This window comes from Melozone crissalis, unplaced genomic scaffold (genome assembly GCF_028551555.1).
Source record: "Melozone crissalis strain CALT ecotype California unplaced genomic scaffold, PUWL_Pcris_2 ptg000081l_1, whole genome shotgun sequence".
Classification (NCBI taxonomy): domain Eukaryota; kingdom Metazoa; phylum Chordata; class Aves; order Passeriformes; family Passerellidae; genus Melozone; species Melozone crissalis.
In genome coordinates, this window is record NW_026535858.1 from 8,921,798 (window position 1) to 8,938,240 (window position 16,443).

Here is a 16,443-nt window from a genome sequence, read left to right on the forward strand (position 1 = left end):
GACATTCCCACAGCCATGCATCTCCTGTACCCCATCCTCTTCCATCTGGCACTCCAAGGATTGCACACAAGTGTCACCATGATATTTTCTGAAAAATCCCTTTGCCAGGATTTCTTCTTCTGGGAAGTTGGGAAGCCTCAGAGAAAAATGTAAATAATAATTATCTGATTCTCTTCTCCTGTGTTTGCTGCTTTGGAATGTGGTCTGGAGGTTGTTCACTAACAGGTGAATATTTGATTTGTTCCATGTGAGCTGTTTTTACTTAATGACCAATTAAAGTCAGCTGTGAGTGACTCTCTGAGGAGTCACAGGTTTTTATTATTCATTCTTTTCTAGCCTTCTAATGTATCCCTTCTATTTCTTTAGTATAGTTTTAGTATAGCATTCTATAATATAATGCAATGCAATATAATGCAATATAATGCAATGCTATATAATGCGATATAATATAATATAATATAATATAATATAATATTAATATAACATAACATTAACATAACATTAACATGACATAACATGACATAACGCGATGTAGCGCGATATGATATGATATGATATGATATGATATGATATGATATAATATAATATAATATAATATAATATAATATAATATAATATATAAATATCAGCCTTCTGAGAACACGGAGTCAAGGTTCTCATCTCTCACCTTGTCCTGGGGACCCTCACAAACACCACACACAAGGAAAGCAGAAATTTCACAGAAGGAAGCCACTTGTTGGAGAGTGTTGAACCCACACAGCCCAGCCCCCTCAGTTCAGTAATTGATGTTTAAAACGTTGGCTGAGAAGATAAAGGCCAGGTTGGTACACAAAGTTTCACCTACATCACTGTCATGAAAGAAAAAAACCCCACTTTTGTGATCTTTGAAGTATCCTCTACCTATCCATTTTTTAAAATAAGTGATGGTAGAAAGGACAGATAACATCTAGCATACATAATTCTCTATTGTACCTGTGGATTGCATATATATGGAGTATTCTTTGACAGACAACAGGTGCTGGGATTTAGTGCAACAGGACAGGTTTTGTAACATCCCTTGTGCAGCACTGGGACCAGCCCAGATGCCTTTTCCCCTTTGAGCTGTAAGATCCTCTAAAAATCCTCCCTGCCAGGAGATATCTGGTTGTTACAAGAATCGGCCAAGTGACAAATTTAATTTTTTTTAAGGATCTGGCTGCACGCGTTGCTGATGGCACATCCAAACCAAAATTTTGCTGACGATCAAAATTACCACTGGCATAGTGAGGAGGGCATAAACACACAGGAGGCATTGCCTTGTCTTCAGGACAAGCTTTATTAACTATTTGCTTTAACAAGGTAGTTATGAAGGCATTGGTTCTGTAGGTTACAAGGAAAGTAACGAGACTCAGGTTCAGCATGTAAATGACAAAGTAACAAGGAAGGCATATGTTAACCCATATAACTGTTAGACCATCTATTAGAAGACATTTTGCAAGCAACATTCTACATTTCTTTGCATTGAAGTAAAAACATATTTTTTTTTTGGTCAAGAAAATTACCTTTTTCAATTTTTACATTTTTTAAAACTTATATCACAAATGTCAGGGTAAGGCAAATCCTGGATGAACAATATGATAAAAATCCCTATTCCCCAAGAAAATAGATCCACATACTCTGTTAAATTTTGCAATTTTAAAAGCAAAGCTGGCATGCACTGCATATAAACTCTTTTGTTTTTTTAATATAATTTAATTCAAGTCCTAAAGCAGAACAGTGTTAATTCAAAGAGAGGCTTTCTCAGTGCTTTATAGAAAGAGTGACAATTAGCTGCAGTGACCCATTATTACAGACTATGTCTCAGTATCACCTTTGGATGTCATCATGGGAGCAGTCACCAGCCTGAGGAATATTGTGCCTAATGGTAGGGATGAGCACTTCCAGACACAGGAGGAACAACAATCAAGCACAGCCTCTTACACTGAATGCAAACACGAATCAGCGCCCAAAGGCTGCTACCCCCTTTGCACGACCTGCTGGGAATACATTTTGAGTTTAAATCAAAATCCTTGACATAAATACCAGTGTGGTGATTCTCCATCTAACATTTGTTCTTGTACAAAACCAATGTGTTCTTCTTCTCCTTACCTTTGTTCATCTCCAGAGGAACATCAGAGACTGACTGCACTGTTGTTAACACAGCTGAGAACTCATGCTGCCACAGTATACTCATTTTATGACTGGTGAAAAATGCCAAAACTCAAATTAAAACCCACCCAAAGGAGGACAGATATAAACAATGCTGTAAATAGTACAGTAAGGACTTAAGCTACTCATAGGTCTCCTTGCTTTGCACTTTCTGGACTTCATGCTTTGCAGACACACCATTGTCAAAACAACAAATGGTTGTTTTGAAGACTCACTATTGTCTACCAAGGTTAAATAAAAACCAAAATTAAATTACTGTCAGGGGCTAGAGAGTGTCTAATATGATGCATCTTTGCAGCTATTTTTTTTCTTTAACTGCCAGTCAGTCTTCACAAGACATTTAAGGAATCTTTATCTCCTTCTGAATGACCACAGCTCAGCATCCAACCCCCTTTGTCTCCCTTGCTAAAGCCAAAGTTGGTGAAGAAAGATTCTGACATCTGATTCCTGGCTGGTGTTAATGCTGGCCATGGGGAAGCACAATCAGGAGAGGTACAGGACTACATTCAGGGGACTGGACAGAATGCTGAGGTTATCGCAGTTCTACCACCTCCTGATGTATTTATCCACTCCTGACCTGCCTGTTGTGACAGCCTGTTCCAATCACAACAACACAGTGTGAGAAATGCACAGAAACAGAAGGGACCATGCAAAATAATCCACATCCCAAAAGACACCTTCTGTCAAGCATGACCCCAAGGCTGGGAAAGGAGAGCATCAGAGGCACCTCAAAGGGAACAAGGGGTTCCCTCAAGAGTATTTGGAGAGAACAAGAGCCAGAGGAATGGTAGTTACCAAATACAGGTAATCTTAGAAAAATTCTCAAACAGATTAACAGCTACACCATAACAGACTATCTTAGCAAAATTCTCAAACCAATTAATAGGCTAACATTAGCACATTTACTCCTGCAATTTATCCAATTCGGAGTTGTCCAGGTGATGGAGAAGATCCTTGAGAGCCCCTCTGGCACCAGTCACACCTGGTGTGACTCACACTGGAGGCAGCACACAGAAATTCCCTTCTGATCCCACCTCAACAAACATGCTGGAGTCCCACAGAGGAGGGGAGGAGGGGGGGAGCTGTATTTTCTAGGAGCTGTACTCTCTGTGTGCAATCTGGTGCTTTTCCTGCTTTCCTTTCTAATCCTTGTTTTTTCTTGACACCCCTCTGAATTAACAACAACCATTGACTGTCACAGCCTGTGTTAGTGCCTTGACTTGCTGTTACTCCAGCACAGGATTTATCATCGAACCCAGATCACAGCAGGATAGACATATGTCTTACCTTATTTTTTGCTTTTTTTTTTTTTCCTGGCCAGATATTAAATATCTATTCTGTGATTCAGGAGTATTTTGGGTGAAAAAAAAAGAGTACAGGACCAAATATTTTTCTTAGAATTATCAAATTAGGATCAATTACATTGCTTAAAATGGCCAAATTATTCTTAGCAGCACTTTAAAATACAGTGTGTAGCACAGGTTGCATGCTCTTCCATCCAGTGTATTTTCCATCAGTTTTGGTTACAGTACAGTTGGGAAATGTACATGAAAACCTTTTGTTCCTTTTCTACAGATTTCAGTGCAGCATTTACTGGCAGAACAATTGACATATGGAGAGACATTCTTATCCAAATAACTGTTAATTGCTTTTTTAAAAAAAATGGAAATCCATGCATATGCAGTGGGAAATGTAATGAGGGCTCACAAAAGCTACTGTGTGAGGCTGTTAAAGCTGGGAGCTGTATTTAAAGATGCCTCTAATGCAGAGTCTTTCCAGCACTGAGGAAATGTCTGTTGCCTACCTGTGCCCAAAAGTCATACTGACAGCACTGGTTTTGAGATGTGCAGAACCAACTGGGAAAAGCAGGATTGAGTGGGCTGGCTGTTTGAGGCCACATGTGTTATTCACATGTAAGGACACGGCACAGCATAGGCTGATGATGGGAAATAAAGAAGATAAAGATGCTAGAGAAGGGTTGGGCCTGGAAACAGGCTACTGATGGAATGATGCAGGAGGAAAAAAGACCCAGTGTAAGAGAGGGACTCACATTTCAGAAGAAACTGTTGTAAATGCAGGGTTGATTGCAAAACATTGTTAGACCTGGGAAGTTGTGATCCTTTCCAACAGACTTACAGGGTGAAATGCAATGGAGAACAAAGAGAAATTAAAAGCAAAGACTCATTCCCCCAGAAGCTTCCCCCCTCCCAACCCGCTGATCATCTCTGTGTGCTCTTTTGGGCCAAGGATGATGCTGGAGGATGTCAGCGCCTGCCCCTAGGGTTCCTCGGGTCTCTCCTCTCCTGCATCCTTCCTTCGCCACAGCAGCAGGGAGAAAAGTGGAAAGAAAAAAAGGAAAATTTTCAAATGTCTGCACAGAACCCAGGTCTTGTCTCCCCCAAGTCTCATGTTTCCAGCAACAGATGCCTACAGTTTCATTTTTTGCCCATTTTTTTTATTTGACACAGCTTATGTATAACAACTACTATTGGGTGAGCAAATCACCTGTGATTATCAGGCTGTTTTGGTTTTCCAGAGCACCACCAAGCAACAGCCTGATACCAGAGACCCCCAGCTCTGGCAGGTGCTTTGGTGACTAACAACACATGAAAGTACTAAAAATAGGAAGCAGCTGGACCTCCTTCGCTCCAGAATGACCCTTGTGAGGGTCTCTGAGGTTCAGCAGGCTGATCAATCCTCCCTGGGGATTGCTCCTAGCAATTAAAACAGCAGCCATGGAGTTGGGATGACTCTGGCAGTAAGTTGCAATGAATTCAGTGCCTGCTTCCAATCCTGTGCATGCCATTGAACTGCTGAGCAAGACATGGTGCGCCCAGGGTCTGGCCCCATAGTGGAACTGAACAGATTTATCAATTGATTGCTAATTCATGAGCAAAAATTACTCCAGCCCTAAACATTCACAGATAATAATTCCTAAGGGAAAATGCAGCATGAGAAACAGACTTCTTAAGGGCCACATGAAAACTGTAATATTCAAATATCTTTTTCTAAACAGAGGAAGGGTATTAACATATTGATGTATTTTTAAGTTAAGGATTTCATTATTTGCTCTTTTTGGTTTGAGCGAGAAGCTAAGGGAGGGGGAGGAAGAGTTATGGATGCTGTATTTTAATTAATATTTTGAGGGTGCATCCAATTTTTACTTCAGTACTTTTTAAATGGGACACCATCAGGGCTACTTCTCACTCCAGCAGCACAGTAGCACATCACCTGTATGCTGATAAGGACCTCAAAAATAAAATCTTGTGTTTTAAATCTTTGTGTTACAGCTGCTGCCACTGTACAACTTGATCTTGAAACCCCATGACAAGGGTAAATACAGCATGTTACTGTTGATGATATTGGTACTTCTCAAAAAGCCTACACCAAAGGAAGCAGTGTGCCCTGAAAACAACTTCAGAGAGAGAAATGGCTCCTGCTTTTTTTGTCAGGGATGAGCCTTGGACTTCTGTCTTCCCACTACATTATTCATTTCAGTCTAGAAGAAATGCTATTTATGCCAATGAAAAACACTTCCTGAGCAGCCACCACTGCTCCAGCCACAGCACTATCACTTAGTGTGGGAAGCCAGAATAAGCTCCAGAAGGCAGCAGCAGAGCTCCAGAAGGCAGCTCTCTGACTTTGCCTTGTTTTTCAGAGGTATTGCTGAAGAGGCATTAGGTACTGGAGAGCCAAGGGCAACAAACCCCTTAAAATGTGAACTTTTGTTCCCAGAACACAGCTCATACAGAGCTTTGTTCCAACCAGTATAAATTGCCTGTCATTTTCCAAAGCAATGCCAAAAATTGTTTGCTCACTTATTCTTCTGTTTCTTATCTCAGTGCTGTTTTGCCTTCTGATGATCTAAGACCATGCACTGCCTACCCCCATTACAGCTGCAGACTGCTGCTACTGTATTTGCTTGACAAATAAACTTTTTCCTTTTTATGATGCAATACAAGCCATATTAGACAATTATTTCTCCTTTGTATCCCGTCTTCCTATATTTTTTTTTAATGTTTGGTAAATTTTAACTTTAATTCAGGTGCTTTCAAAGCAAGTTTTCATACAGATACTGTATGAAAAATGGCAGAAAAAAATAGTTGTGAAGGTCTTACCTGTTACTTAAGCTTTCTGCTCTGTTTCCATTGGATCATTTATACTTTCAACTTGACTATTCATTTCAGCTGAAAAAGAAGTGAGATGGTCATTAAACTCTATTAATGATACTTGTTAAGTTTATCATGTGGAGTAATAACTGCTTTTAAACCAAAAGGGACATTTATTGCATTAAGAAATCTCTTAAGTCATCAAATAGGTCTCTTGGGGGACCCATCCTAACCTGGAGTTCCCTGGACACTGCAAGGAGGAAGGCTTTAGCACCATTTAGAAATGCAAACTCTGGCTCTAGATTTGCTCATTTGCTCTTTGATCTATGTCACAGACATCTTTTATGAAAAATCCTTTCCTTAGGATTTTTCCTCCTGAGAAGCTGGGAGGCCTCAGGAACAAAATGAAAACAATGATTATCTGCTGCTGTGGAATGCAACAGGTGGATCTGTGATTGGTCTCATGTGGTTGTTTCTAATTAATGGCCAATCACAGTGAGCTGGTTTGGACAGAGAGCTGAGCCACAAACCTTTGTTATCATTCTTTGCTATTCTTTTAGTATAGTTTTAATGTAATATATATAATAAAATAATAAATCAAGCCCTCTGAAACACGGAGTCAGAGCCTCGTCTCTATGCTCATCCAAGAACCCCTGTGAACACAGTCACAGGTCCACATCCATCCAGTCTGACTTTGGAGTCCAGATCAAGGTCAAAAGGACCTTGATGTCTCTCTGCAGGCCAGAGAGATACAGGTATTGCCAAAGAATGATTTGGAGTTTTGCTGGACTAAGTGGTCTTGACCCTCAGATTCAAACCTTGACCCTCTGGCTTCTGACAAAGTCCCTGGTAGGACTCAGGTTGAGCCATAGGATGAACACAGATCCATTTCCATGGAAAAATAAAATAATTTAGTCCCACTAAACCATCTCCCAAATTACAGGGCTCAGGCTGTGACACTTTTGATGCTGTCTCAGTTGCAGAGATGCTGCTTCCAGAAGTTCTTGAGCTGCAAATTGCTGGAACCTTGGGGAGGATTCAGAGGCAATGTCACTATATTCCTACAATAGCAGTTTGTTAGTGTAAGATCTCTTTAAAAAACAGCCTTATTTTAATTTAAAATTACAAAAAGAAAAAAAAACAAAAAAAAATTTAAAAGAAATTAAATAGAAGGCTTAAACCAATTTCACTATGACATTTGTCAAAACTATCATCCAAACTATGGCAGGTGTGATTGGTCATAATGAGGCTAACCATAAATACCTGCAGTTTTAAGACCAATATCTAGCATTTGTTCTGCACTGAATTTGAATCTATTTATAGTAAAACTGTTTTTTTGTTTCTTTACTCAGATTTCGTGTTGTGTTATCACCTGTAGATTATGAAGCACTTGACATGGATGATGGAGAAAAACCTCAAACATGAGCAGAAGATTTGGAAATTAAGATGGGAGAGGGGAAGGAAAAAAACCCCAAAATCAATAATGATGCTACTTCCAGCCAGGCAGTATGATGTCTTTTCTGAATCAATATCATGTCAATGTACCTGCTGGAGTTTTGATGAATTATTTGTAAATTATTCATCACCCATATGCAGAGAAGATACTGTAATGGCTTCCTGGATGTATGTGATGAATAATATGAAAAGTATCCTGTCCTGATTACAGAGCTCTGATGCACACCACATTTAGCAAGCTTGTGTTCTTTAACAATATTTGCATAGAAAAGATAGGACTTAATAAAACAATCACTGAAGGAAGGCTGCTGCACACTGACAACAGCATCCCCTCCCAGCCTCATCATGCTGGACAGCTTCACTGGCAGTATTTGTTGGAAATACCATCAGCCTTCACTCACATTCTACAGAAATCCCCTGCAAAATAAATCTGCACTTGAAAACTGTGGTGAGGCTCTGTCAGCATCCCAGATGAACCTTTTCCAATGTATTTGTGATGGAGCTCAGCACTTTGCACGAGCTCTCCTGGAGAAATCCCTTAAGATATTCCTTTAGTAAATTTAGACTTGTTTTCACTAAGTAGCCCAAAGTATACCATGGATTCACAATTTAAATGTTTTAATGTGCTATGACTTTGGGGTTTGTTCAAAGGCAGGGAGGTCTGACTGAAGGATGGGCTTCTGCAGAGCACTGAGTGAGCCCCAACTATGAGAGCAGCCACACAGTTCTCTCTGCTGAGCTGGAAAACAGCCCAGCAGTGAAGCACACAGCACAAGAACACATGGAAGAGCTGCCACCAGGGATGGGAGGGATGTGATTCACAGTCCTGGGTTCCTCCCAGCACGAGCTGGTGTCAGAAAAGCATCATTAGCCCTAGCCTGGATGTTCTACTTCCAATCACATCACAAGCCCAAACAGGGCTTCTCCCTGATAAGCAAGGTTTTTAGAGGTTTTAAAATGCTAACTCACTTCAGCAGCCTGGTTGCACCTGCCCATAATGTGCTACATCAGCCAACAACTCTGAGAAGCACCTGGAGTGCAAAGAAATGCATTTCTCCTAAATTCAGTTTTACCTGCACCTCCTTCTGCACCTTCACAGATGGTTTTTGTGCCAGAAATGGACATCTCTGTGAGATGGATGTTGACATTCTCTGTCTGATTTCTTTTAAATTTTGACCCATTGGGGTCCAAAATTATCAACTCTCAAATGATAACCAGGCAGGGATTTCTCCCCCAAAAGCAAGAAAGTTCCTTGCAAGAGGAGAAGAAATAACCCAGCAAATAATTCCCATCCATAACAGGATGAAGGAGAAGACAGGCAAACAGAGACTGGAGAGCCAAGTTAAAGTCATCTGTGAGAGAATGAATGAATTTCTTTAGCCTAGGATATTATACAGACCTGGACAGGAGATGACACCAAAATACTGACGTTGGTTTAAATCAGGATGCAGCTTTCCATCCACAGGCTTGAAACAAAAAAGATGATGGAGCAACCCCATTGGGAAAAGTTTGATCTGACTAATACAAGCTGGAAACTAAAAATTGCCTTAGTAATCTCTAGAGATTTGGTGGAAGAAGGGAAGGGAAGGGAAAGGGAAAGGGAAAGGGAAAGGGAAAGGGAAAGGGAAAGGGAAAGGGAAATGGGAAATGGGAAATGGGAAAGGGAAAGGGAAAGGGAAAGGGAAATGGGAAATGGGAAAGGGAAAGGGAAAGGGAAAGGGAAATGGGAAATGGGAAATGGGAAAGGGAAAGGGAAAGGGAAAGGGAAAGGGAAAGGGAAAGGGAAATGGGAAATGGGAAAGGGAAAGGGAAAGGGAAAGGGAAAGGGAAATGGGAAATGGGAAATGGGAAAGGGAAAGGGAAAGGGAAGGAAAGAGGAAAGGAAAGAGGAAAGGAAAGGAAAGGAAAGGAAAGGAAAGGAAAGGAAAGGAAAGGAAAGGAAAGGAAAGGAAAGAAGAAAAGAAGGAAAAAGAAGGCTGCTGTCAGGGAAATACCATTTAAGGTCTCAATCACCAGAGGTGGGGTTTGTCATCATTAAAAAAAACTCATCAGAAAATCTGTCCTGGGTACAAGAAATTTAATATACAAGGGTCTTTGCTGTGATGGCAGATGGAAATGGGCAGGAAAAATCTGTGTCTGTATACACAACCCTAATCCAGGCTACACATGCACCTTCTGACAGTTTTCCTGATGGAGAATCAATCTCAGGCCTCAAATAATAGTAATTTCTCAAATATATCACTCTCATGGACCTGCCCACTGGATGAACCAATATTGAGATCCACCTAAGCTGTCCAAAATCTCTGCATCCCTAATGCACTTTCCACTGTGCTGTTGAACATGAAATTAAAGCACAAGGGCTGGGCTGCCAAGGGACATGCAGTGATACATGTTTGTGCTCTCAGCTGTGAAGCAATGAGATCTCCTGGGGCAGAAAGAAGGGCACCAGAGGGAAAAAAATAGCCAATTTACATAAAAATTACTGTTAAAGGGAATGAGTTTGATCCTTCCTCTATTTTTTTAAACATGCAGCATATGTCCAAGGAAAAGCACCCTGTAATATAATCTTAATAGCAATTTAAGCTGACTAGAAACAAAAATTTCCCTGACAAGTGAAGTACTTTTTGGCAGCCTAAGCAAACACCCTTTTCGTGTTCTTTCATGTAACAGCAAGTTCAAAGAAAAGAAAGGTACAAGATGAGTCATATGCAGAAGATGCTACAAGATAAGCAAGATTTGAAACAGAGAAACCCATCAAGATCCTCATTTCAGAAACTGCAGGCTGGTTCTGCTGTCCTGTCCAATGGGCACATGTTGAAACAGCTATGAAATCACTTTCCAGCCTGAAATCCCTTAAGATATTCCTTTAATACCCAAAGTATCCCACGGATTCACAATTCAAATGTTTCAATGCGCTCTGACTTTTGGGTTTGTTCAAAGAATGAGTCAAGAAGGCTGCTTTGGCTTTATTCTGCACTTCTACTTGTAAGAGCATAATCTCTAGCATTTTTAATACAGAAAAGTTCATTATGCACACTTGCTTTTCTTGTGCTTGCAACTTCTTTACAGGCCAATATCTAATCAGTCACAAATTCAAATGCTGCAGCACAATCTGACATCAGAGAAAGGAAATTAGCATCAGATTCTTTGTGTAACTAACAGCAAAAACAATATAATTGGTTTGTCTTTAAGATGTATAAAAGTGTCCCTTCAAATTATATTATGTCAATGTTGAGGAGATTAAAGAAAGAGTTAAAAAACAGCCTTCTATACAGAGGGGAGTCTATGGGTATAAAATGAGGATTGTACACCCAATCCCAAACCCACTGCTGTCTGGGCAGTAAAAAAGCCCCTCTGTGTAAAACCAGCAAAACCCTGTATGTAGCTCTGAGAGCTGACCAAGATGAGTGAAAAAAGGCTCCCAAAGCCTAAGCACCAATGAGCTGATTCCCACCATAATTTCTTTACACACAGGATGAGTCAAGAAGGTCAGATTTTTTTGGTTTACAAGATATTCCACACTGCAGATTTGAGGAGCATCCTTGTACTCAGCCCTTGCTGGGATTTGCCTCACAGATGGATCACTGGCTCACCAAGATCAATGCTGGAGAGATATAATTTCCAAGTCAGGAATCGTGGGTTGATTATGTCTACAAACCTGACTGGAACTGCTGCTGGCTCAACTAAATTGTGGTTATTTTATTAACAGTAAAAGTCCTAGTGAGAGAACTGTGTGGATACTGAAGGAGGAGGAAAGGGAATCACAGCTGACCAAGAATGGGATTAACATACAGTTCAGAGTGGTGATACTGCCAAACATTTCCCTTGATGGAGCTGGGCACCAGCACAAAAATATTCAGAAATAATTCTCTGACTGCAGTTAGACCCCCAACAGCACAAAATAATATTCAGAAATAATTCTCTGACTGCAATCAGACCCCCAAACTCTTGGCCAATTCTATATCAAGACCAACATTACAGTGGGTCTAAAATATTACTTAGTTAAAAGGCAGGCAGTGTAGAACATCCCAACTGAACACATTGACCCAATCAGATTAAAATGCAGGGCTACAGAGCTGGAAGTTACTTCCACTGGACTCACAAGACAGTAGAGATGGTGCAAACTCTCAAAAAGGCTCAGTTGAAGAGACTGCAAATATAACTCAATTTTTTAGGAGGAAACATATAAACAAACTCCAGAAAGGCAACGCTAGGTATCAACTTCAGGACAATATACAGTCATGGAATGGTTTTGCTTGGAAAAGACTTCAAGGACGATGTAGTTGTACTCCCCTGCCTTGGGCAAGGACACCTTCCACCAGACCAGCTTGTTCCAAGCCCTCATGAGCCTGGCCTTGAACACTTCCAGGAATGGGGCACCCACACCTCTCTGGACAACCTGTGCAAGTGCCTCCCTACCCTCACAGTGAACAATTCCTTACTAATATCCAATCTAAACACTCTCTTTGTCAGATTACAGCCATTACCCTCAAAAATTAATGGAACATAACAGAACAACATACCATCCTTATTTGAAACATCTGCTGCTTGGCTTGCAAGGTCAATTTTCACAGGCTCCATGGAAGTTTCCTCTTGCTCTTGTATCCCTATAATATAAGCCAAAGAAGGAGAAAAATCAATACTCACAGTACCCAATTAATATCTAATTTTCAGACTCTTCATGCCTGGCTTTTTTTTTTCCTTCTGGCAAGCTCTTACCTTTGCAGACTCCACTGTTGTACAGTGGCACCCACTAGAGAAGAGGACAGAGGATATGGGGAGAACATGGTTTGAAAATAATTGCTTGAGTATTTTTAGCAATGCAAACTCTTCTTTAACTGGGATTGTCAAAATCACATTGTGGTGTGTGCTTCTGCCTCCCCACCATTCTTTTCTCATCACTTTTAAACAATCCCTTCTGCTCATAAAATGAGGTATATGATGGGGACTTAATCATAGTTATAAAGTTTCTGTAGCCAGCAGAAAGAAAATAAATACAGTGAAATGTTCAAAAACACTGGGTAGCCAGACACAAACTAGAATATGAATGTAGGAAAATGCATTTTATCAGTGTAACTCAATATTTTTATCTCTTCTGCCTCAGGCTTGTCTGGAAGCTTAGATTCAAACTCCTAACAATATTTGAAAAGGAAAAGAAAAAAGAATTTGCTGTTTTAGACAGAGTTCTACTATTCCGCCATTGGCTAAGAAGCCAATTTTTGTTTACATTCCATCATGCTCTTTCTCTGCTCCTGTGGCTGCTGTAAATCCTGTTGCACTCATCCTGTGACTGAACTCTGGGATATCAGGGGATTGGCCACTATGGGATCCAGGCATTTGGGGGGTTATAATGAGACAGCAGAGTGTGGTAAGGACTCACATATTTCACAAACATTTAATTCATACACTGAAACAATTTACCCCTTCAACAACACAGATGAAACCTTCACTGCCCCTCAAAAACCTCCTTCTTTCTCCTGTGGAATTCTACAGTGGGGTTTTTAAGTCCACTGGAGTTTACTACATTTATTTTGTCCATAAAAATGTATCTGCTACTGAAAATTTCAGCCACTTTTCCTTCTAATTTTATCTGCAAACCAATGGCATAATGGGGAATTATTTATTTAAATAAATAAATAAATAATTAAATAAATTATTTAGTTTCCTCTCTGGTTGCTGTGATGGCCAATGCTATTTTCACTGTCAACTTCTGGCACACTACCTATAGAAACACAGAATCATTTAGGTAGGAAAAAACCTCTAAGGCAGAGTCCCACTGTTAACCCAAGATTGCTGAGTACACCACAAAACCATGTTCTCAAGTACCACATCACCTTCTGAACATTTCCAGGGTTGGGGATTCCACTGCTTCCCTGGGCAGCTTATTCCAATGCCTGACCTCCAGTCCTACCAAGCTTGGGGCATGGATGACTTTGCAGTGATGCAAATGTTACTTTTCATTTTAACAGACCTTACTTCTCATGCAGAAACCTTTCAGCAGATCATCATATCAGCAGCTTCACCTCTTCCTCACTGGTTTAAAAACATCTCCCCATAGATGCAAACCAAATGCCTGTAAACATCTGTGACTGAGGATGCTGCAGATCTGCCTGAAATGTTCCCTCTGTGGGTGCATCCAGCTCCAGAGGCTTCTCCAGGGAATTCATGAGAGTGAGTGTGGTTATCTCCTGTGGTTTTTTATGTACCAACATCCCCAAGATTTCCCAGTGCTCACCCACCTGTCTTTCTGGCTCATGCAAAAGTTAAACCCAGGTGACCCTACAGGAATAATATGAATATGGCAGGAATTTGTCAAGTACAAGACTGAACAGGTGTTTGAAAATCCCTGCCTGACTTCTCCTGGCAAAATCAATATGAAATTTGAGGGACCATGAAAACACTGATTAATGAAGGAAGATACACAGACATTCTGATTGTGATACATTTTCATTATCTGAGGAAAGCAGTTATTTGAAAAATAAAATTTTGAAAAATCTCAGAATAATCAGGTGGGCTGGGAGAAAAAAAACCCCCATTTAGTTCCAATCCCCCTGCCACGGGCAGAGACATCTTCCACAAGACCAGGTTGTTCCAAGCCACATCCAATCTGTCCTTGAACTCTTCAGGGCATGGGGCAGCGACAGCTTCACAAGGCAATATGTGCTAGGGCCTCTGAGTAAAGAATTTCCTCCTAATATCCAGTCTTAAATCTACTCTTTCATGTTAAAAACATTCCTCTTTGTCCTCTTCACTGTCTCTACGTGAGTGCAGCCTGCAGTGGATGCAGCTCTGCCCACCAAGACACCCTGATGTCTGATGTAGGTGTTTGGGATGGCTGCTGAACTAAACACTGGCAGCTGCTGCCTCTGAATCTGACTCTGACTCCTCTCAACCACCATGGATTAACCAAATAAAGGAGATATCATATGACAGGTTATGTCAGGCCTCCCAGTTTCCCCTCTTGTCACTGCCTGAAGATGCCCACATGAAGCTCCCAGCCCTTACCACAAGAACTTTAACTAGCCAGCATGCCTGGCTTCACCACGCTGCTGAAGGGTTTTTGGCTTTCCATTTCAGAAACGTCTCATGAAAGGTTTATTGGCACATAGTGCAAGGGGATGATGGAGGCTAAGGAAAGAGAATTTTATGGACGCACATGTGGCTGTGTAAATTTCTGCACATGTGCTTGGTTCCAGTTGTCTTCCATTTGCAATGATAACATCAGGCAAGGGATGGGGGATGGTAAACCTAAAATGAGCCTAGGAAGAGTAACAGCAGCATCAAGAGATTGCAAATTTTTTCCTCAGAGGTTTAGGATCATAAATACTGCCAGAAGAGTTGCTTTTGTTCTGCTTTTTCACTTTCTTTCCATGTCTGAAACTCTGACTCCCCATCCTTTCTAGGAGGGGGTTGTTGCAGTATCAGTGGTTTTTATTGTTGGATATTGTCAGCAGGAAAATTATAGTGGGAAACAGTGTTCAGGGGCAAACTAGGCAGAAGATATTTGAAACTTTTACTAAGCTGAGCACCACTGCAAATCTTGGGAGGAGGTTTTCACAGTTTACCATGTCATTTTTTTGGGAAGGCTTACAAATTCAGTTAATATAAATTTAATTTCTTCCTTCATTATTACTATGGGATGGACACAGGAACATTCAGTATATTGCCATGCATGTGGGAAAGGTATTATCCAAAATAGCTCCCCTGCTGTGCAGTCAATTCAAGTTCACTCTGAGATCAGCCCAATTCACATAAACAGCAGAATTTGATCAATACCAGAAACTGCCTTGACAACCAATTTATTCATGAGGCCTCTCCCTCAAAGATTCAATTCTTTCAGGTTGAAGCATAAACAAGCAAAGGGTTTCAGGTCTCCATGCAGGAGCTGAGGACTCCTGAAGGGGAGGGAGCCTGGCAGATACTGCTTTCAATATCAATTCCCATTTCCAATTGTGCTCCTGCCAGAGCTCATTACCTGAACCCTTTGGCAGGTGGTTGCACACCAGCCCAGCACTCAGAAACAATCGGCTGCTGGCATGGAAAGCAGGGCTCACAGCCTTCTCCGAGGCATAAGATAAGTCTACACCAAGAAGACAGAAATCTCTGTACACTTATTTAAACTCTTGGTTTTTTCCCCTTTAATAGTCACTTGTTCCATGTGCTTACAGTTAATACACCCTTTTCTCTAAAGATGATTTTTCCCCCTCTAAATTCACGTGCTGTTTACAAGACTAACACGAAGTTCTTGTGGTAGCTCTTGGTACCTCAGCATTGATTTTAAAATTGCCCAAATATAGATGCTAGGCATCTGTTTTACAAATCCCCAATACATTCTAACGAATAAAAAGTGTAACCCTTGTCTCGCTCATCATCCTCCTTCTCCCTTTGCACAAGGTTTACATCTATTTCAACAAAAGCAGGCAACAATGCAGGCTTAGAAGCTGTAAGAACCCAAGAACTCAGTTTTTGCTCTGAGCTGCCTACCTTAAGGATGCTTATTTCTCTTTCATGAGTCTCAAGGGGGTTCTCCTGGCAGAGCCCTCAAGACCAGCCTTGGCATTGGGTGTGGGTCAGGGACATCAGGTGGGCTCTGAACCAGGAACCTGGGTTCTTGCTATTGGTTTCTAGTTTAATAGAATTATTTAATTCTAGTTTAATAATGCCAGAGACCCCCTTTAAGACAAACAGAAGA

At 40.9% G+C, this 16,443-nt stretch overlaps 1 protein-coding gene across 3 annotated transcripts in view; it reads right to left on the minus strand.

The window, feature by feature from the left end:
* Positions 1-3,031: 3,031 nt before the first annotated feature.
* The window catches only part of MACROD2 (mono-ADP ribosylhydrolase 2), an 849,661-nt gene continuing 836,249 nt past the window's right edge, over positions 3,032-16,443 (minus strand). For 2 of the 3 annotated variants that reach the window (XM_054290178.1, XM_054290175.1), the window contains exons 17-19: positions 12,275-12,358; positions 6,306-6,374; positions 3,032-4,501 (exon numbers count right to left, since the gene is read on the minus strand). In XM_054290178.1, coding sequence (XP_054146153.1) covers positions 6,313-6,374; positions 12,275-12,358 — 146 coding nt within the window. In that variant the 3' untranslated portion in view covers positions 3,032-4,501; positions 6,306-6,312. The remainder of the gene's footprint in view (positions 4,502-6,305; positions 6,375-12,274; positions 12,359-16,443) is intronic. The other variant, XM_054290176.1, reaches the window with a different exon arrangement.